This window comes from Mobula hypostoma, chromosome 2, assembly GCF_963921235.1.
Source record: "Mobula hypostoma chromosome 2, sMobHyp1.1, whole genome shotgun sequence".
Classification (NCBI taxonomy): domain Eukaryota; kingdom Metazoa; phylum Chordata; class Chondrichthyes; order Myliobatiformes; family Myliobatidae; genus Mobula; species Mobula hypostoma.
Genome location: NC_086098.1, coordinates 59,891,973 through 59,914,543, shown reverse-complemented (window position 1 = coordinate 59,914,543; position 22,571 = coordinate 59,891,973). Strand labels below are relative to the sequence as shown.

Genomic DNA, 22,571 nt, shown 5'->3' with positions numbered 1-22,571 from the left:
CCTAAACCTCATGTATGCTGCCTTCTTCCACCTGGCTAGATTTTCCACCTCACTTGTCATGCATGGTTCCTTCACCCTACCATTCTTTATCTTCCTCACCGGGACAAATTTATCCCTAACATCCTGCAAGAGATCGCTAAACATCAATCACATGTCCATAGTACATTTCCCTGCAAAAACATCATCCCAATTCACACCCACAAGCTCTAGCCTTATAGCCTCATAATTTGCCCTTCCCCAATTAAAAATTTTCCTGTCCTCTCTAATTCTATCCTTTTCCATGATAATGCTAAAGGCCAGGGATGTTCCTGATGGAGTGAAACTAAGCTGACCGTGGGGTAAGCTGTAAACAAAGCTATCAGGTCAGTGAGTAAATGGAGGGGTTAGAGAGTGAGAATATGGACAAAAGGAATGTCGAAGTTGTGCAGGAGGACGTGCCTGCTGGATCAGGCTGGGAGCGTCCTGCACTTCAGAGAAACAAAAACGTAGAAGCTGGACTATTATCGCAGACGGATGATTGATGCCGACAGAGAAATCAGGTTGCCTGAAGTTGTAGAATTTAGTATTGAGTTCAGAAGGTGACAACATGCCTCGATGGAAGTTGGTTCACTTTATCATTTCCTGTCACTCACATGTTCAGATACTCTGGTACCTAGCATCACTTTATGTATATAAGCTAATCTTATGTATATTTGGCCATACTCAACAGTTACTTGTACATTCTTTTATACTTACATTGTGTTTTTTTAAATCCTGCATTGGATCTGGAGTAACAATCATTTGGTTCTCCTTTACCCTCGTGAACTGAAGAATGAAAATAAACAATCTCAACTCTTGAGTCTTGAATCTTAACAAATCATTTTGATGTTTACAATTGCATCTGTAGAATTACAATCCTGAGACTCTGCTGTTTTTATTCCAGAAAGTTTGGAAACCTGTTTGCTAATTAGGAAATGTATTCCCGATAACTCAATCTCATTTCATAGGAATCCAGATCTAGTAAATCGTGTGTATGATTAAGAAGTGGTATAAAATGGTTCCAGAATGTGGAATTATGACCACTAATGAAGTCTAGAACATGTGTTTTTCTTCAATGTTTAATACCTCTAATGTCAATTGAAAGCTTTGAAATTCCATGTGAGTATACATTGAAATTGTAAGGCAATTAATTTAGAGAGCTTCATATTTTATATTGGTTGTTCCATTGTCAATGATGAGAGAATAAAGACCAATTCTTTTCGTTTTGGTTTCAGGTTTCCCACAATACACAGTGCAGTGACCTGGACATATATTTTAATTCAGCATTACTCTGCAGCAATGATGGTAACAGCAGGGCACTTGCAGATGAAGAACTACTCTTCTGTGGAAACATTAGAGATAATTCAGAGCCTTATTAACTCCGCAAGGAGCTGCCCAAGTAGTCATGGGTACATGGTTGTACTCAGGATTCCCTCTGTTTCTCTGGCTGCACTGGCATATGAACGGTTAAGTCAAGTTAGGTGCCGTTTGGGTCTGCAATATACATTTGAAATCATCCTTGGGACACCAAATGCAAAGATCACTATTGACCAGCACTTTATAACACGACTGAAGGTAACCAATGGTTTATATTTACAATGACTTAATTCCATATCAAATAGGATATGAATTTATCTCTTTTCGTTATGTAGATGTTCCTTGGTGCCTATAGTATTTTCATCAGTATACTGAGTATGCAAAGAGGTAGTTGTATAGTTGTTTGTTAGGTAGAATGTCTAGCTATTTAAATATTGAGACTCTTATCTAGCAGACTAAATGTTCTGGACTGTGACAATGTTGCAGAAAAGACAGACTGTGACTTCCTATCCAATCGGGTCATGATGTGAATGTACAATGGGATGCAGACAGAACACCAAACCTGTGGTTACAGATACAATGTCCTTTTTTTCACCAAAAGCAACAAATTGTTAGAAGGAGTCGGGGGGGGGGAAATTACTTGACAATGGATTACTTGACAATGTTGGAACTCTGCCTCCCATCACATGCGAGGAAAAAGCAACTTGGTTGACTACTTGGGAAACCAATGATTGTAGTGCTATGGACTAAGACCTAGGAAGTGGTGTTAACCAATGGTCCAGAAAGAATGTGATAATCCAGAAGGCCTCAATATAGACTCTATGATTCAGAAAAGGCTGACTTCTGTGTGTATAATGATCTATAGTGTAACAATGAAAGAACCTAGCGTTCTGGACTGGCTGTCTTCATCTATTCGCTGCCTTTGAAAGAACCTTGAGTTAATGCTCTGCAAGACAAATATAGATCTGGTTTCTAACCTGTTTAATTTTACAGTAGACAAAACATAAGGTACATGGATGAGATAAATGACACTCGATACGGTTGATGTCTATCTTCCATTTCTGTATTGCCCCAATTATACAAGACATCATGCATGGACCCACTCTTTCTTAAAGAATGAGAAGTACAATACAATCTCTTTGTAATCAAAACTGCCAACCATAGAAGATGATTGTTTCCTTCAGAATTTTGTCTTCTTCTTGAATTTTGAACTGTGACAGATCCCTTGATATTTTGCTTTATTTCTAATAACGTTGATCTCGGGAAACTTTGCTACATTTCTGGATGTCTTTCTGCCGCATTTCCTTACATGACAATGTAATAGTAAGGCATTGATTTACTGTATTGTCATAAAATGTTGCTCTAGCAGTCTGAAAAGGCTGCAATTTGCAATAAAATAGTCCTGGAGACAACATTTTGTTTTTAACAAATCCTCATCACAAAAGGGATCTGCAATCTGGTGACTAAGTAAAATACAGGAGGTGCAGGTATGACCTCTGGAAAGCCATCTCACATACGAAGTGGCAATTCTGGACCAAACTTGAATCACTGGAGGATGCTGACAGCTGTGGTCGGGTTTGAATGCTATCACCTCCTACAAAGTGAGTAAGCAACATAGGTGACAACAAGGTCTCACTTCCAGGTGAGCTCAATGTGTTTTATGCTCGCTTTGACCATGAAAACATGGAAACACCTTCACATACTCTAACAGCCCCTGATGACCCTCTGATTTTAGTCTCTGAGGCTGACATATCCTTCAGGAGGGTGAACACAAAGAAAGCATCTGGTCCAGAGAGGGTACCTAGCCTAGTACCAAAAGACACTGGCAGAGTGTTCACTGATATCTTTAACCTCTCACTTCAGCAGTCTGAGGTACCGACCTGCTGAAATCAGGCTTCAATTTTACCACTGCCGAAGAAGACCATGGCAACTTGCCTCAATGAGTATTGTCCAGTGACACTTACGTCCACTTTGATGACGTGCTCTGAAAGGTTGGGAATGAACCATATCAACTCCTGCCTGAGGAGTAGCTTGACTCCAGTTTGCCTAGCACCACAACAGGTCAACAGTAGATGCCATTTCATTGGCTCTTCACTCAACCCTGGAACACCTGGATAGGAAAGGTGCATACATCAGGATGTTCTTCATCAACCACAGCTTGACATTCAATACCAGCATCCCCTCAAACTAATCAATAAGCTCCAAAATCTTGGCCTCAATACCTCCTCGTGCAACTGGATTTTCAATTTCCTCACTTGCAGAACCAAGTCAGTTTAGATTGGTAATGGCATCTCCACAATTACCATTACCACAGATGCATTATAAGGCTGTGTGCTTAGCCCCCTGTTCTACTTGTTTTATACTTATGACTGTGAGTTCTAAGCACAGCTCCAATGCCATATTTAAATTTGCTGATGACACCGCTGTCATTGGCCAAAAGAAAGGTGGTGACAAATCAACAGATAGGAGGGAGATTGAAAATCTGGCTGAGTGGTGCCACAACAAAAACCTCTCACTCAATGTCAGCAAGTCCAAAGAACTGATTATTGACTACTAGAGGAGGAAACCAGAGGTCCATGAGCCAGTCATCATCAGGGAATCAGAAGTGCAGAGGGTCAGTAACTTTAAATCCTTCGGATTTATCATTTCAGAGGATCTATCCTGGGTCCAGCAAGTAACTGCCTTTACAAAGAAAGCACAGCAGTGCTTCAACTTCCTTAGAAGTTGGCGAAGATTCGGCATGTCAAATGAAACTTTGATAAATTTTTAGACGTGTGGTGGAGAGTATATGGACAAATTGGAAACACAAACACCTTTGAACTGAAAAGCCTACAAATAGTGGATACAGCCCAATACATCATGGACAAAGTCCTTCCCACTATTGAACGTAACTACATGGAACGCTGCTGCAGGAACACTGCATCCATCATCAAGGACCCACACTAAGCCAAGCTCTCTTCTCTCTGCTGTCATCAGGAAAGAAGTACAGGAGCCTCAGGACCCACACCACCAAGTTCAAGGACAATTATTACCCCTCAACTATCAGACTCTTGAATCACAGTGGATAACTTCACTCGCCCCAACGCTGAACTGTTCCCATAACCTATGGACTCACTTTCAAGGACTCTTCATCACATATTCTTGATATTTATTGCTTATTTATTGACTAATTTTCTTTTTTCTTTTTGTTTTGCACAGTTCGTTGTCTTTTGTACATTGGTCGGTGCTATGTGCAGTCTTTCATTAATTCTATTGTGTTTTTAGTATTTACTGTGAATACATGCTTGAAAAATTATCATAGGGTTGTATATGATGACCTATGTGTACTTTGATAATGAATTCATTTTCAACCATGAACTTTGAACATCACTCCCAAACAAAGGTAACAACTCAGAAGTTAATAAAACCAGAATATTTTGGGCTATCTGTTATGTTGGAAAAAGATTTCATGCAAAGACTTTTAATTGCCATTCATATCACATTATTCTGCTCAATTACCCTGGCTGTGACCAAGTATTAACCCTTAATTCTTAGTTGGATCCTAGGTTTTAGTGACCTTTAGTAAGAAAAGGCAGAAGAGAGGAGCAGTAGTAACTGGGGACTTAATAGTCAGAGGAACAGACAGGAGATACTGTGGACATTAACGGACACTTGGATGGTATGTTGCCTCCCAGGTGCCAGGGTCAGGGACGTCTCAGAATGTGTCCACAGCATTTTGGAAGGGGAGCCAGATGTCTTGGTGCATACTGGTACCAATGGCACAAGAAGGAAAAGCAATGAGGTTCTGAACAGAGAACTTAGAGAGTTAGGCAGAGAGCTGAGAAGCAGGACTTCCAGGATAGTAATCTCTGGATTGCCACCTGTGCCATGCACCTGTGAGGGTAGAAACAGGATGATTTGGCAGATAAATATGTGGCTGAGAGGGTGGTGCAGGGGGCAGGGCTTCAGGTACTTGGATCATTGAGATCCCTTCTGGGTGAGCTATGACCTGTATAAAAGGGATGGGTTGCACCTGAACCTGAGGGGGACAATATTCTCGCAGAAGGCTTTGTTAGAGGTGTTAGGGAGGGTTTAAGCTAATTTGGCAGAGGGGTGGGAACTGGAATGAAGGGACTCAGAATAGGACGGATGGTAAAAAAGCAAAGATAGTGTGCAGTCAGAATATCAGGAAGGGCAGACAGATGATAGGACACAATTGCAGACAACAGGGTGAGTATCTGCATTAGGGATACAAAATCAAAAAGGGTAGCAAACACAGTACTTAAGGTGTTATGTCTCAAAGCATGGAGTATAAGAAATAAAGTGGATGATCTTGTTGCACTTTTACAAATTGTCAGGTATGATGTGGCCATAACTGAATCATGGCTGAAAGATGGTTATAGTTGGGAGCTGAACATCCAAGCTTACACATTGTATTGGAGGGATAGGAAGTTGGCAGAGGGGGTGGCATGGCTCGGCTGGTAAAGAATGGCATCAAATCATGAGAAAGATGTGACATAGGATCAGAAGATGTTGAATCCTTTTGTGTTGAGTTAAGAAACTGCAAGAGTAACAGGACCCTGATGGCAGTTATATACAGTCCGCCAAACAGTGGCTGGGATGTGGACTACAGATTACAGTGGGAAATAGAAGAGGCAAATCAAAAGGGCAGTATTATGTTAGTCATGGGAACTTTTAACTTGCAGGTAGATTAGAAAAATCAGATTGGTAATGGATCTTGAGAGAGTGAATTTGTTGAATGCCTGTGGGATGGCTTTTTAGAGCAATTTGTCATTGAGCTTACTAGGGGAATCAGCTATACTGGATTGGGTGTTATATAATGAACCAGAGATGATTTGGGAACTTAAGGTAAAATAACCCTTAGGAGGCAGTGATCACAGTAAGATTGATTTCAACTTGAAATTTGATAGGGAGAAAGTAAAGTCTGTTGTAGCAGTATTTCAGTGGAGTAAAGGAAATTACAGTGATATGAAAGAGGAGTTGGCCAAAGTAAATTGGAAGAAGATTTTAAAAACGTAAACACGAGGAATTCTGCAGATGCTGGAAATTCAAGCAACACATATCAAATATGCTGGTGAACGCAGCAGGCCAGGCAGCATCTCTAGGAAGAGGTACAGTTGACGTTTCGGGCCGAGACCCTTCGTCAGGACTAACTGAAGAAAGAGCTAGTAAGAGATTTGAAAATGGGAGGGGGGGAGGGGGAGATCCGAAATGATAGGAGAAGACAGGAAGGGGAGGGATGGAGCCAAGAGCTGGACAGGTGATTGGCAAAAGGGATATGAGAGGATCATGGGACAGGAGGCCCAGGGAGAAGGAAAAGGGGGAGGGGGAGAAAAACCCAGAGGATGGGCAAGGGGTATAGTCAGAGGGACAGAGGGAGAAAAAGGAGAGAGAGAGAGAAAGAATGTGTGTATATAAATAAATAACGGATGGGGTACAAGGGGGAGATGGGGCATTAGCGGAAGTTAAAGAAGTCAATGTTCATGCCATCAGGTTGGAGGCTACCCGGACGGAATATAAGGTGTTGTTCCTCCAACCTGAGTGTGGCTTCATCTTTACAGTAGAGGAGGCCGTGAATAGACATATCAGAATGGGAATGGGATGTGGAATTAAAATGTGTGGCCACTGGGAGATCTTGCTTTCTCTGGCGGACAGAGCGTAGGTGTTCAGCAAAATGATCTCCCAGTCTCGGGTCCCCCCCCCCCCCCACCCGCCCTTTTCCTTCTCCCTGGGCCTCCTGTCCTATGATCCTCTCATATCCCTTTTTCCAATCACCTGTCCAGCTCTTGGCTCCATCCCTCCCCCTCCTGTCTTCTCCTATCATTTTGGATCTCCCCCTCCCTCTCCCACTTTCAAATCTCTTACTAGCTCTTCTTTCAGTTAGTCCTGACGAAGGGTCTCGGCCCGAAACATCGACTGTACTTCTTTCTAGAGATGCTGCCTGGCCTGCTGCGTTCACCAGCAACTTTGATGTGTGTTGGTAGAAGATGCTGGCAGGGATGACAGCAGAGCAGTAATGGCTTGAGTTTCTGGGAAAACATGAGGAAGGTGCAGGGTAGATGTATTTCAAAAACAAAGAAATAGTTGCTTGGATTGGGGAGCATGCCCTATGAGAATAGGTTGAGTGAACTTGGCCTTTTCTCCTTGGAGCGACGGAGGATGAGAGGTGACCTGATAGAGGTGTATAAGATGATGAGAGGCATTGATCATGTGAATTGTCAGAGGCTTTTTCCCAGGGCTGAAATGGCTAACATGAGAGGGCACAGTTTTAAAGTGCTTTGAAGCAGGTGCAGAGGAGATGTCAGGGGTAAGTTTTTTCATAGAGAGTGATGAGTGATGGAATGGGCTGCTGGCAACGGTGGTGGAGGCAGATACGACAAGAGACTATTAGGAAAATAGAGGGCTAGGGGTAGCCCTACATAATTTCTAAAGTAAATACATGTTTGGCATAGCATCATGGGTCGAAGGGCCTGTATTGTGCTGTAGGGTTTCTATGTTTCTGTGTTCTGTGTTACTCAAATAGCAAAATAGTACAACTGTGGCTGTCAAGGGAAGTCAAAGCTAATGTAAAAGCAAAAGAGAGGGCAAACAACAAAGCAAAATTTAGTGGGAAGATAGAGGATTGGAAAGCTTTTAAAAACCTACAGAAAGCAACTAAAAGAATCATTCGGAGGGAAAGGATGAAATCTGAAAGCAAGTTAGCTAATGATATCAAGTTGGACAGAAAAAGCTTTTTCAAGTATGTAAAAAATAAAAGACAGTTGAGAGTGGATATAGGTCTGTTAGAAAATGAGGCCGGAGAAATAATAATGCATTGGCAGATGAACTAAATGAGTATTTTGCATCAGTCTTCACTGTGGAAGACAGTGTGCCAGGTGTTGAAGGTGTGAGGGAAGAGAAGTGAGTGCAGTTGCTATTACAAGGGAGAAGGTTCTCAAAACGCTGAAAGACCTAAAGGTACATAAGCCACCCGGACCAGATGACCAGGTGTTGGGACCGCTTCTTTCTGCGCTCTATATCAATGATTTAGATAGTCATAGTCATAGTCATAGTCATATTCATACTTATTGATCCCGGGGGAAATTGGTTTTCGTTACAGTTGCACCATAAATAATAAATAGTAATAGAAATAGTAATAGTAATATTACTATTAGTAAATAGTAATAGTCATAGAAATAATAAATAGTAATAGAAAATAGTAATAAATAGTTAACTAGTAATATGTAAATTATGCCAGTAAATTATGAAATAAGTCCAGGACCAGCCTATTGGCTCAGGGTGTCTGACCCTCCAAGGGAGGAGTTGTAAAGTTTGATGGCCACAGGCAGGAATGACTTCCTATGATGCTCTGTGTTGCATCTCAGTGGAATGAGTCTCTGGCTGAATGTACTCCTGTGCCCACCCAGTACATTATGTAGTGGATGGGAGACATTGACCAAGATGGCATGCAACTTAGCATCCTCTTTACAGACACCACCGTCAGAGAGTCCAGTTCCATCCCCACAACATCACTGGCCTTACGAATGAGTTTGTTGATTCTGTTGGTGTCTGCTACCCTCAGCCTGCTGCCCCAGCACACAACAGCAAACATGATGGCACTGGCCACCACAGACTCACAGAACATCCTCAGCATCGTCCGGCAGATGTTAAAGGACCTCAGTCTCCTCAGGAAATGGAGGTGGCTCTGACCCTTCTTGTAGACAGCCTCAGTGTTCTTTGACCAGTCCAGTTTATTGTCAATTCGTATCCCTAGGTATTTGTAATCCTCCACCATGTCCACACTGACCCCTTGGATGGAAACAGGGATCTTAGCTCTCCTCAGGTCTACCACCAGCTCCTTAGTCTTTTTCACATTAAGCTGCAGATAATTCTGCTCACACCATGTGACAAAGTTTCCTACCGTAGCCCTGTACTCAGCCTCATCTCCCTTGCTGATGCATCCAACTATGACAGAGTCATCTGAAAACTTCTGAAGATGACAAGACTCTGTGCAGTAGTTGAAGTCCGAGGTGTAAATGGTGAAGAGAAAGGGAGACAAGACAGTCCCCTGTGGAGCCCCAGTGCTGCTGATCACCCTGTCGGACACACAGTGTTGCAAGCACACGTACTGTGGTCTGCCAGTCAGGTAATCAAGAATCCATGACACCAGGAAAGCATCCACCTGCATCGCTGTCAGCTTCTCCCCCAGCAAACCAGGGCAGATGGTGTTGAACGCACTGGAGAAGTCAAAAAACATGACCCTCACAGTGTTCACTGGCTTGTCCAGGTGGGCGTAGACACGGTTCAGCAGGTAGACGATGGCATCCTCAACTCCTAGTTGGGGCTGGTAGGTGAATTGGAGGGGATCTAAGTGTGGCCTGACCATAGGCCAGAGCAGCTCCAGAACAAGTCTCTCCGGGGTCTCCATGATGTGGGAGGTCAGTGCCACTGGTCTGTAGTAGATGATGGAATAGATGGCTTTGTTGCTAAGTTTGTAAATATGAAGAGTGGTGGAGGGGCAGATAGTGTTGAGGGAACAGAAAGGCTGCAGAATGACTCAGGTTATGAGAATAGGAAAGAAACGGGCAAGTGAAAATACAGTGTTGGAAAATGCATGGTCATGCACTTTGGTAGTAGAAATCAATGTGCAGACTATTTTCTAAATGACAGAAAATCCAAAAATCTGAAATGCAAAGGGACTTGGGTGTGCTTGTGCAGAGCAGCCTAAAGGCTAACTTGCAGGTTGAGCTGGTGGTGAGGAAGGCAAATGCAATGTTAGCATTCATTTCAAGAGGTCTGGAATACAAGAGCAGGGATGTGATGCTGAGGCTTTATAAGGCACTGGTGATGCCTCACCTTGAGTATTGTGAAAAGTTTTGGGCTTCTTATCAAAGAAAGATGTGGCATTGGAGTGGATTCAGAGGAGTTTCACACGGATGATTCCGAGAATGAAAGGGTTATCATATGAGGAATATTTGATGGATCTGGGCCTGTGTTCACTGGAATTTAGAAAGATGAAGGGGACTCTCATTGAATCCTTTCAAACGTTGAAAGGTCTAAACAGAGTAGATGTGGAAAGGATATTTTCCATGGTGGGGGAGCTTAGAACAAGAAGGCACAGCCTCAGAATAGAGGGGCGTCCATTTATACACAGTTACAGAAAAATTTCTTTAGCCAGAGGATGGTGAATTTGTGGAATTTGTTACCTCAGACAGCTGTGGACGCCAGGTCCTTGGGTGTATGTAAGGCAGAGATTGATAGGTTCTTGATTGGCTATGGAATCAAAGGTTTCGGGGAGGAAGTCAGTGAGTGGGTCTGAGGAAGTGAAAAAAGGATCAGCCATGATTGAATGGTGGTGCAGACTTGATGGGCCAAATGGCCTGATTCTGCTCTTATGTCTTATGGTCTTAGTCTGATTGGGAATCTCCTCCATTTTATTGGAAATTCGCTTGACTAATGTAATTTCACCTTCTTTTAGCCATCAGTCTTCATTTCCTTCACCAGATGGAATAACGTCCACTTGTACTTTGGTGTATGTTAAGATAAAAATGGTACTTCCTGTAGGTGTTATATTGGCAGTTGCTAATGGCACGAAAAGACCTGTGCGTTCGAATTAGCTCTCAAATGAAATGATCTGATGTAAATAATGATTTCCATTGTAGCTTTTAACCTTCTATCATCTTGTTGATCTTATTTGTCATTGTTATGGATCCCTGGGGTTCCACTCATGAACATTCTGGTGTTCAATTTGTGATTAATTTATGCAAGTCATTAACAAAAGATGTGACCCGATTTGACATTGTACGTAATATTAACACAATTACAAACTTCAATTTTACGTTTTCTGAAAACACATTACAATACCCTGAGGTAATCTAAATTCAAGTCTTTAACATCCTTCTGCTCTTCTCTTTCTGTCTTTGAGCTAAATAGGCATTATGTCCTAAATGGTCTGTCTTATTAAACAGGAAATTAGAAATGTGTGCAATAAAGGAACAGCAGTTATAATGGGTGACTTCAATCTACATGTAGACTGGGTGAACCAAATTGGTAAAGGTGCTGAGGAAGAGGATTTCTTGGAATGTATGCGGGATGGTTTTTTGAACCAACATGTCGAGGAACCGACTAGAGAGCAGGCTATTCTGGACTGGGTTTTGAGCAATGAGGAAGGGTTAATTAGCGATCTTGTCGTGAGAGGCCCCTTGGGTAAGAGTGACCATAATATGGTGGAATTCTTCATTAACATGGAGAGTGACGTAGTTAATTCAGAAACAAAGGTTCTGAACTTAAAGAGGGGTAACTTTGAAGGTATGAGACATGAATTAGCTAAGATAGACTGGCAAATGACACTTCAAGGATTGACGGTGGATATGCAATGGCAGGCATTTAAAGGTTGCATGGATGAACTACAACAATTGTTCATCCCAGTTTGGCAAAAGAATAAATCAAGGAAGGTAGTGCACCCGTGGCTGACAAGAGAAATTAGGGATAGTATCAATTCCAAAGAAGTAGCATACAAATTAGCCAGAGAAAGTGGCTCACCTGAGGACTGGGAGAAATTCAGAGTTCAGCAGAGGAGGACAAAGGGCTTAATTAGGAAGGGGAAAAAAGATTATGAGAGAAAACTGGCAGAGAACATAAAAACGGACTGTAAAAGCTTTTATAGATATGTAAAAAGGAAAAGACTGATAAAGACAAATGTAGGTCCCCTGCAAACAGAAACAGGTGAATTGATTATGGGGAGCAAGGACATGGCAGACCAATTGAATAATTACTTTGGTTCTGTCTTCACTAAGGAGGACATAAATAATCTTCCAGAAATAGTAAGGGACAGAGGGTCCAGTGAGATGGAGGAACTGAGCGAAATACATGTTAGTAGGGAAGTGGTGTTAGGTAAATTGAAGGGATTGAAGGCAGATAAATCCCCAGGGCCAGATGGTCTGCTTCCCAGAGTGCTTAAGGAAGTGGCCCAAGAAATAGTGGATGCATTAGTGATAATTTTTCAAAACTCGTTAGATTCTGGACTAGTTCCTGAGGATTGGAGGGTGGCTAATGTAACCCCACTTTTTAAAAAAGGAGGGAGAGAGAAACCGGGGAATTATAGGCCGGTTAGCCTAACGTCGGTGGTGGGGAAACTGCTGGAGTCAGTTATCAAGGATGTGATAACAGCACATTTGGAAAGCGGTGAAATGATCGGACAAAGTCAGCATGGATTTGTGAAAGGAAAATCATGTCTGACGAATCTCATAGAATTTTTTGAGGATGTAACTAGTAGAGTGGATAGGGGAGAACCAGTGGATGTGGTATATTTGGATTTTCAAAAGGCTTTTGACAAGGTCCCACATAGGAGATTAGTGTGCAAACTTAAAGCACACGGTATTGGGGGTAAGGTATTGGTGTGGGTGGAGAATTGGTTAGCAGACAGGAAGCAAAGAGTGGGAATAAACGGGACCTTTTCAGAATGGCAGGCGGTGACTAGTGGGGTACCGCAAGGCTCAGTGCTGGGACCCCAGTTGTTTACAATATATATTAATGACCTGGAAGAGGGAATTAAATGCAGCATCTCCAAGTTTGCGGATGACACGAAGCTGGGTGGCAGTGTTAGCAGTGAGGAGGATGCTAAGAGGATGCAGGGTGACTTGGATAGGTTGGGTGAGTGGGCAAACTCATGGCAGATGCAATTTAATGTGGATAAATGTGAAGTTATCCACTTTGGTGGCAAAAATAGGAAAACAGATTATTATCTGAATGGTGGCCGATTAGGAAAAGGGGAGGTGCAACGAGACCTGGGTGTCATTATACACCAGTCATTGAAAGTGGGCATGCAGGTACAGCAGGCGGTGAAAAAGGCGAACGGTATGCTGGCATTTATAGCGAGAGGATTCGAGTACAGGAGCAGGGAGGTACTACTGCAGTTGTACAAGGCCTTGGTGAGACCACACCTGGAGTATTGTGTGCAGTTTTGGTCCCCTAATCTGAGGAAAGACATCTTTGTCATAGAGGGAGTACAAAGAAGGTTCACCAGATTGATTCCTGGGATGGCAGGTCTTTCATATGAAGAAAGACTGGATGAACTGGGCTTGTACTCGTTGGAATTTAGAAGATTGAGGGGGGATCTGATTGAAACGTATAAGATCCTAAAGGGATTGGACAGGCTAGATGCAGGAAGATTGTTCCTGATGTTGGGGAGGTCTAGAACGAGGGGTCACAGTTTGAGGATAGAGGGGAAGCCTTTTAGGACCGAGGTTAGGAAAAACTTCTTCACACAGAGAGTGGTGAATCTGTGGAATTCTCTGCCACAGCAAACTGTTGAGGCCAGTTCATTAGCTATGTTTAAAAGGAAGTTAGATATGGCCCTTGTGGCTACAGGGGTCAGGGGGTATGGAGGGAAGGCTGGGTTCTGAGTTGGATGATCAGCCATGATCATAATAAATGGCGGTGCAGGCTCGAAGGGCCGAATGGCCTACTCCTGCACCTATTTTCTATGTTTCTATGTTTCTCATTTCATTTTATTTGAATGGATTGACCCTCATTATTAATGACACCTCTACAAGCATTTGGATAGACAGGGACTTATTAGGGAGAGTCAACATGGCTTTGTGCGTGGTAGGTCATGTTTGACCAATCTATTGGAGTTTTTCGAGGAGGTTACCAGGAAAGTGGATGAAGGGAAGGCAGTGGATATTGTCTACATGAACTTTAGTAAGGCCTTTGACGAGGTCCCGCATGGGAGGTTAGTTAGGAAAATTCAGTCGCTAGGTATACATGGCGAGGTGGTAAATTGGATTAGACATTGGCTCAATGGAAGAAGCCAAAGAGTGGTAGTAGAAAATTGCTTCTCCGAGTGGAGGCCTGTGACTAGTGGTGTGCCACAGGGATCAGTGCTGGGTCCATTGTTATTTGTCATCTATATCAATGATCTGGATGATAATGTGGTAAATTGGATCAGCAAATTTGCTGATGATACAAAGATTGGAGGTGTAGTAGACAGTGAGGAAGGTTTTCAGAGCCTGCAGAGGGACTTGGACCAGCTGGAAAAATGGGCTTAAAAATGGCAGATGGAGTTTAATACCGACAAGTGTGAGGCATTGCACGTTGGAAGGACAAACCAAGGTAGAACATAGAGGGTTAATGGTAAGGCACTGAGGAGTGCAGTAGAACAGAGGGATCTGGGAATACAGATACAAAATTCCCTAAAAGTGGCATCACAGGTAGATAGGGTCGTAAAGAGAGCTTTTGGTACATTTATTAATCGAAGTATTGAGTATAAGAGCTGGAATGTTATGATGAGGTTGTATAAGGCATTGGTGAGGCCGAATCTGGAGTATTGTGTTCAGTTTTGGTCACCAAATTGCAGGAAGGATATAAATAAGTTTGAAAGAGTGCAGAGAAGGTTTACAAGGATGTTGCCGGGACTTGAGAAACTGAGTTACGGAGAAAGGTTGAATAGGTTAGGACTTTATTCCCTGGAGCGTAGAAGAATGAGGGGAGATTTGATAGAGGTATATAAAATTATGATGGGTATAGATAGAGTGAATGCATGCAGGCAGTGAGGCAAGGGGAGAAAAAAACCGGAGGACATGGGTTAAGGATGAGGGGGGAAAAGTTTAAAGGGAACATTAGGGGGGGGCTTCTTCACACAGAGAGTGGTGGGAGTATGGAATGAGCTGCCAGATTAGGTGGTAAATGCGGGTTCTTTTTTAACACTTAAGAATAAATTGGACAGATACATGGATGGGAGGTGTATGGAGGGATATGGTCCATGTGCAGGTCAGTGGGACTAGGCAGAAAATGGTTCAGCACAGTCAAGGAGGGCCAAAAGGCCTGTTTCTGTGCTGTAGTTTTTTTGTGGTTTCTAAGTTATGGAATTCTTTTACCTTGAGAAGTTCCAATAAACAACGATGGATAATATCACAGTAGTTTCAGGATAAAACTGAATAGTAGAATATTAGTTAGTAAGTAATACAGTGCAGAAGTAATACAGTGTACCAAAAGCTCTCTTTACGACCCTATCTACCTGTGATGCCACTTTTGTTCTAGCCCTTCGAGCTGCACCGCCCAGCCACCCCCAGATTAACTCTAGCCTAATCTCAGGACAACTTGCAATGACCAATTAACCAACTAACCAGTATGTCTTTGGACTGTGGAGGAGACCGTTGAACCCAGAGGAAACCCACATGCGGAGAATGTACAAACTCCTTAAAGGCAGTGTCAGGAATTGAACCCCGGGTTGTCGGTATTGTAAACCATTGTGCTAACCACTCTGTCAGATGTTTAATGTGGGAAATTCAAGAGCGATTTGTTTTTGTCTTCTGGTCGACCTGGTTAATACTTATTTCTCAGCTAACAGTACTAAAATAAGTAGAACACAGCACAGTTCTGGCCTTTTGGCCCACAATGTTGTTTCGACCTTTTAACCTTCTCCAAGATCAATCTAACCCCCATTTTTCTTTCATCCATGTGCCTATCGAAAAGTCTGTAAAATGTGCCTAATGTATCTGCCATCACCACCACCCCCAGCAGTGCATTCCATGCACCCACTATTCTCTGTGTTTAAAAAAAAACTTACTTCTGATATTCCTTCTATGTTTTTCCTCCAATCACCTTAAAACTGCTTCCTTTTGTATTAGCCATTGCCACCCTGGGGGGAAAAAGCTCTAGTTGTCCATTCTGTCAGTGTGTCTTTATCATCTTGTACACCTCTACCATCCTCTCATCTTCCTTCGCTCCAAATCAAAAAGCCCTAGTTCACTCACCCTTTTCTCATTGGATATATTCTCTAATCCAGGCGGAATCCTGGTAAATCTCCTCTGCACCCTCTCTAAAGCTTCCACATCCTTCCCGTAATAAGGCAACCAGAACTGAACAGAATACTCCAAGTGCAGTTTACCCAGAGTTTTTTTTTTAGAGCAGTAACAGCACCTTGCAGTTCTTGAACTCAGTCTCCTGACTAATGAAGGCCAACATATCTTCTTAACTACCCTTTCAATTTATGCAGCAACTTTGAGGGATCTTGGTCTCCAAGATCCCTCTGTTCCACAACACTGCTAAGAATCCTGTCATTAACTTTATATTCTTCCTTCAAGTTCGATTTCCAAAGTGAATCACTTCACACTTTTCCAGGTTAAGCTCTATCTGCCACTTCTCAGTCCAACTCTGCATCCTGTCAATGTCCCGTTTTCACCTACGACAACCTTCTACGCCAGCGGTCCCCAATGTGCTACCGGGCCGTGAGGAAACGATATGATTTGGCGATATGAGTCAACTGCATCTTTCCTCATTCCCTGTCACGCCCACTGTTGAGCTTGAATGCACGCGAAGTCATGACCCGCACGTCATCCAAGTCAGAGCGGGAAGGAGATCAACTCCTCGAGCTTGCGAATGACGGCAGGCTGAAAAGCATGTTTGACATAACATCTCTGCCGGCATTCTGGATCAAAGTCATGGCTAAATATCCTGAGGTAGCCACGAAAGCACTGAAAATGTTGCTTCCGTTTCCAACATACCTCTGCAATGAATGCAACGGAAACTTAATTGCGGAATAGACTGGACATGAGGAACCTCCTTCGAGTATCGCTGTCTCCCATCACCCCTCGATAGGACCGTCTTGTTGCAGGAGAACAAGCCCAGGGCTCCCACTGATTCAGCGACATTGGTGTATTGCAATGATTTTATGTGTTCATACGGGGAAAATATGTGCTGTGTGTTTAATATCCAAACGTTAATTAAAATGGTATGATGCTATTGACTTATATAACCATATAACAATTACAGCAGGGAAATAGGCGATCGCTGCCCTTCTAGTCCGTGCCGAACGCTGCTCTCACCTAGTCCCACCAACCTGCACTTAGCCCGTAACCCTCCATTCCTTTCCTGTCTATATACCTATCCAATTTTTCTTTAAATGATAATACCGAACCTGCCTCTATCACTTCTACTGGAAGTTCATTCAACACTTACTTCAAGCTCCCCTGATAATTGACTTATCGCTATATTCATGCGAGGAAAACATGCGCTGTGTGTTTAATATTAAATTCGTTAGATAAACCCTTTTAGAAATGAAATTGAGTGTATTAGCCACTTATCACCTATATTGTGTTCGTGATTAACACCCCCCCCGACAGAACCACCAAAACCGATTTGTAGAAAAAAATCGGCACGTACATGCATGCGCAAATTACACATGCGCACTGGTGCCCGCGCAAGGCTTCATGGTCATTGTAGTCTTTCTCGGGGTAAACCCAACGTATTTGCTACCCTTGTTCGTTGACAACCCTATCCCACCACCCCCCCCCCCCCCCACCAGCCAGTCTGCAAGAATATTGTTAATATGAAACCGGTCCGCAGTGCGAGAAAGGTTGGGGACCCCTGTTCTACGCTATCCACAACATCGACCTTTGTATCATCTGCAGACTTGCTAAGTCAGCCTTGCACTTCATCTATGTCATTTCTAAACAAAATCACAAAGAGCAGGGTCTCACAACAGATCCCTGTGGAAGACCACTAATCACGGACCTTCATGTTGAATATGCTCCATCTACTACCCCCCTCTGTCTTCTACGGGAAGCCAGTTCAGAATCCATGCAACCAAGTCTAAACTTATTGCTCTGTGTTCCTTCATTCCAACTCTGACTGTAGTTCAAAAAGTGTTCATTGACTTTTAAGTGTTCTGCTTTCCATTGGAGCAATGAAGGATAATAGGATATTTGACAGAGATTTCCAAAGTTAGTAAGCATTTACATAAGGCAAGTAGGAACTTTGTGTAATGATGTGCAATTGTCAGTTTAAAATGATCACAAATGTAGTGAAATGGGGAATTAACTGAAATGTTTCCATCCTAAAAGTTGCTGAAGTATGAAATGCTTTGTCACCGGGATTACTTGAAACTGTATTCATTGAATTGGGTAGTGAGAAATAAAGGTATTTGTGGAAGAGAATAAAAAATCATATTAAGTCGGAATTGCTCTTTCAAAGAGATGGTTATGCCACACCGGGCAGAGCAGTTGACTTTAATTATGTGACCTTCTAATTTTTAAGTACCGCAGCACTTCTTGTCATTTCACAAACTGACAGCTTGTTCACCTTCTCTGAGTCTCAGGCAGTTACTTATCTACATATTTAATATTCTGTTTATCAGTGATATAAATCCCTGCAGCTTGATATCAACGGCTGCAAACAGATTGAAAAATAGTCGTCAGGCCTATGTGACTAAATAAATAAAACAAACACACAATACTGGAGGAATTCAGTAAACCAGGCCGCATCTATGGAAAAGAGTAAACAGTCAACATTTTGGGTTGAGACCCTCTTGATGAAGGGTCTTGGCCTGAAACATTAACTGTTCACTCTTTTTCATTGATGCTGCCTAGCCTGCTGAGTTCGTTCAGCATTCTTGGATTTTTGGCACTTGCAGATTTTCTCATCTTTGTGACCAAATAAGTGGTTCTCTATTCTCTTTTTGTGAATTCTTACAATATTTCATTTGATCTACAGATAGGAGCATTGGTTCTACTGAACAGATCAGAGTGAATACTCAGTAAATATTGTTGTGTACTACCATTTGATTACAGTATGTCTTTTGTTTTGAAAGGAGTGGCAAAAAATAGAAGATCCTGATTGGGTACCTCAGACCTATTTGGATCTTGAAGACCTACCCTGTATACTTATCTTGTCTGGCACTGATCATTATGGAGAATCTTTTCCAAGGTAGGTACATCCTGAAAACATGAGCTTGCTTCCGGCTGAAATTTCTCACCAGAATAATGAAGGGAAACTTGGTAAAGGAAGTGCATTCCCTGGTATCAAGAATATTGTGTGTGACCAGATTCAGGTTAACCAGTTCCCCTGAGTCAATCAAAAATCGCTCGCTGCAGAAAGAAGGGTCTCAGCCCACAATGTCAGCTGTTTATTCCCCTCCATGGATACTCTGACCAGATGAGTTCTTCCAGCAGTTAACATCTTTTCAAAAGTAATTATGATATTTTAAAAACATTAACTTCATTTTGTAGCAGCACACACAAAACACTGGAGGAACTCAGCAGGTCAGATAGCATCTATGGAAAAGTGTCTGTAGTTGATGTTTCAGATGACTTTGTGTTTCCACAAAGCTATCCTCTGAATCTCTGAGCAAAATTACAACAAGGATGGGAAAGGTCTTTTATTTCCATTTTAGTGGTTTGATACAATAGCTTGGTAGGTCACATGAGAGAATAAAAACAGAACTATGCTGACCTATGTCATTGACATATACAGTGGAGCTAGGAAGTTTGTGACCCCTTTAGAATTTTCTCTATTTCTGCATAGATATGACCAAAATTATGATCAGATCTTCACGTGTGTTCTAAAACTAGATAAAGAGAACCCAATTAAAACACAAAATATATTATACTTGTTCATTTATTTATTGAGAAAAAGATCTAATATTACTTGTATTTGTTGGAAAAAGTATGTGAACCTTTGCTTTCAGTAACTGGTGTGACCCCCTTGTACAGCAATAACTTCAACCTAATGTTTCCGGTAACTGTTGATCAGTCCTGCACATCAGCTTAGAGGAATTTTAGACCATTCCTCCACACAGTTCAAGATTTCTGGAATACTTTGCATGAACCGCCCTCTTCAGGTTATGGGCCACAGCACCTCAATTGGGTTAAGATCTGGACAATGACTTTGGTATTTCAAAACACGAATTTTCTTCTTTTCAAACCATTCTGTTGTGGATTTACTCTTGTGTTTCGTATCATTGTCTTGTTGCATCATCCAGCTTCTATTAAGCTTCAGGTGATGGACTGCTACCCCAACATTCTTCTGTAAAATGTCTTGATACAATTTTGAATTCATTGTTCCCTGAACAACTGCAAGCTGTCCAGGCCCTGAGGCGGCAAAGTAGCCCCAAACTATGATGCTCCTTCTACCATGCTTCAGCATGTTGGGATGAGGTTTTGGTGTTGGTGCGCAGTGCCCTTTTTCCTCCAAGCAAAGCACTGCACATTTCTGCTGAGAAGTTCAACTTTTGTCCACAGAATATTGTCCCAGAAGCATTGTGGAGCATCCAGGTGGTCTTTGCAAACTTGAGGCATGCAGCAATGGTTGTTTTTTGAGAGCAGTGGTTTCCTCCATCGTGTCCTTCCATGAACACCATTCTTGTTCAGAGATTAGCATGTCCTAGGGATTTCTGCAGGTCTTTTGCTGTTATCCTTGGGTTCTTTTTCACCTCCTTCAGCATTGCACATTGTGATGTTGGTGTGGTCTTTGCAGGTTGTCCACTCCTAGGAAGAGTAGTGACAATACTGAGTTTCCTGCATTTGTAGACAATTTTTCTTACTGTGGACTGATGAACACTCAGGGCTTTAGAAATGCTTCTGTAGTCTTTTCCAGCTTCATGCAACTCTACAATTCTTCTTCTAAGGTCCTCAGAAAGTTGTTTTGATCGAGTCATGGTCCAGACAAAGAGATTTCTCTTGAGAAGAGTAGGCTCTGTCAGTAACCTGACTTTGTGTATCTTTTTTAAAGGGCAGGGCACCTCTACAACCCACACCTCACTGAATCCAAATAGCTTTTGTAGAAGGCATTATCCCAGAGGTTCACATGCTTTTTTGAACCTAGACTGTTATTGTTTAAATGGTGTACTCAATAATGATGAGAAGAAGTACAATGTATTTGTGGTTATTAGTTTAGGCTGATTGTGTTCGTCTATTATTGTGACAGATGAAGATCAGACCATATTTTATGAATAATTCATGCAGAAAACCAGGTAATTGCAAAGGGTTTGTAAACTTTTTCTTGCAACTGTAAATGGTCTGCTGAGCTATCCTTTCAAGGGGAATATGAATTTGTGCAACAAATGTTGGCCACACTACTGAAGTCCAGACACTGAAAAGAACTACATTTAAAAAAATCCTTCTCTAAAGGCTGATTTATTCCAACTCTTAATCATTTTTATCAAACTGGATTTTGATCTCAAAATTGTTACACTCAAAATAATTATGACAGCAACAGAATTTGTCTCAAAAACTTTATTTTAAGACAATTAAAAGAAATGTTAGCCCTAAGGGCAAACATTTTTTGTAGTTTTATAATTTCTTTTGATAAATCAACTACTTTGATAACTCAACCTTCTGAGTAGAAAGCATAGGTAATAGAAGGCAAGAAAATGTCCATTGATAATGCAGTTATGCTCTGCTTGATAGTGTTGCGGCATGAAGAATCCCTGAGTCTATCACTGGTGTCTCAGCATTTGACTGATTAGACAGAGACTGTAACTGGATACTAATTTTTGTAAATTTCATTGAACTTTTTATAAAGGTTAAGTCACAATAATTAGGTCATAATTATTTTTCTTTTGAATCCCACAATTCTTTATAAGTCTTACTCTAATTTCCACAGTGCTTCAATATCACTGCTCCCAAGTCTTTTCAGTCAGTGAACATTAATTTCTTCTTCACTTCTTTCTGCTACAATTCTCTTGTTCCTTTTCATTCCATACCCTCTCCCTTATCTTTATCCTCTTTGTCATTGTGTTTCTTTTGTCCATTTTTTCCCTTCACAACATGTCCACTTACTGTTCTCCCACAAGTTTGAACTTGCTTAGTGAATCATGCAGTGTTGACCTATCAGCAAAAGGCTGGGTTCTTATTACAATACTTAATCAGCCCCCCAGAATTCATTTCGGAATTTGATTTAAATTTCGTGATCACTGCCCAAGAGCTTTGAATTTACTGTTGGCCAGTGCCAACAGTAATAAGTGCAATTAGGCAACACTTTGAAACATTTTCTATTATACTTGTTTTTGAAAGTATTCTTTGATAGATTTAAGAAGGTGACTATGCTGTTTACTGGTAATTTTCCATGATAAATCTATTTTCTGTTTTATCAATTAAACTATTTTAAATATTATACAAAATAATGAAGGTTTACATATTATGGTAAGCCTTTTAGAAAAGTTTTAAGGACATTTCCAGACATTTTAAGAAATCTTGTTAATGTTTTTGCACATATTTAACATAACTTTTGAGTCTCCTTGTCAAATCACAAACAAGTGTAGTTAATGGAAACTCGTCGTAGTAATCAATGACCAGTTTATTGACCATTAACAAGTTACAATATGATATTCTGTCAATTATATTAGTTTTAATTATTTTAAATAATCAGTGTAAATTGTGGTGAATAACTGTTGTTATTCTCAAAAATAGACTTTATTCATGATAAATATATATAAATAGGAATAAGCAGTGCAAAATAATTGAACATTCATGATCATT

At 41.5% G+C, this 22,571-nt stretch overlaps 1 protein-coding gene across 4 annotated transcripts in view; it reads left to right on the top strand.

Moving 5' to 3' along the window:
• The window catches only part of greb1 (growth regulating estrogen receptor binding 1), a 304,535-nt gene that overhangs the window by 243,252 nt on the left and 38,712 nt on the right, over nucleotides 1–22,571 (top strand). For all 4 annotated transcript variants that reach the window (XM_063037530.1, XM_063037522.1, XM_063037506.1 and 1 more), the window contains 2 exons: nucleotides 1,254–1,593; nucleotides 18,905–19,020. In XM_063037530.1, coding sequence (XP_062893600.1) covers nucleotides 1,254–1,593; nucleotides 18,905–19,020 — 456 coding nt within the window. The remainder of the gene's footprint in view (nucleotides 1–1,253; nucleotides 1,594–18,904; nucleotides 19,021–22,571) is intronic.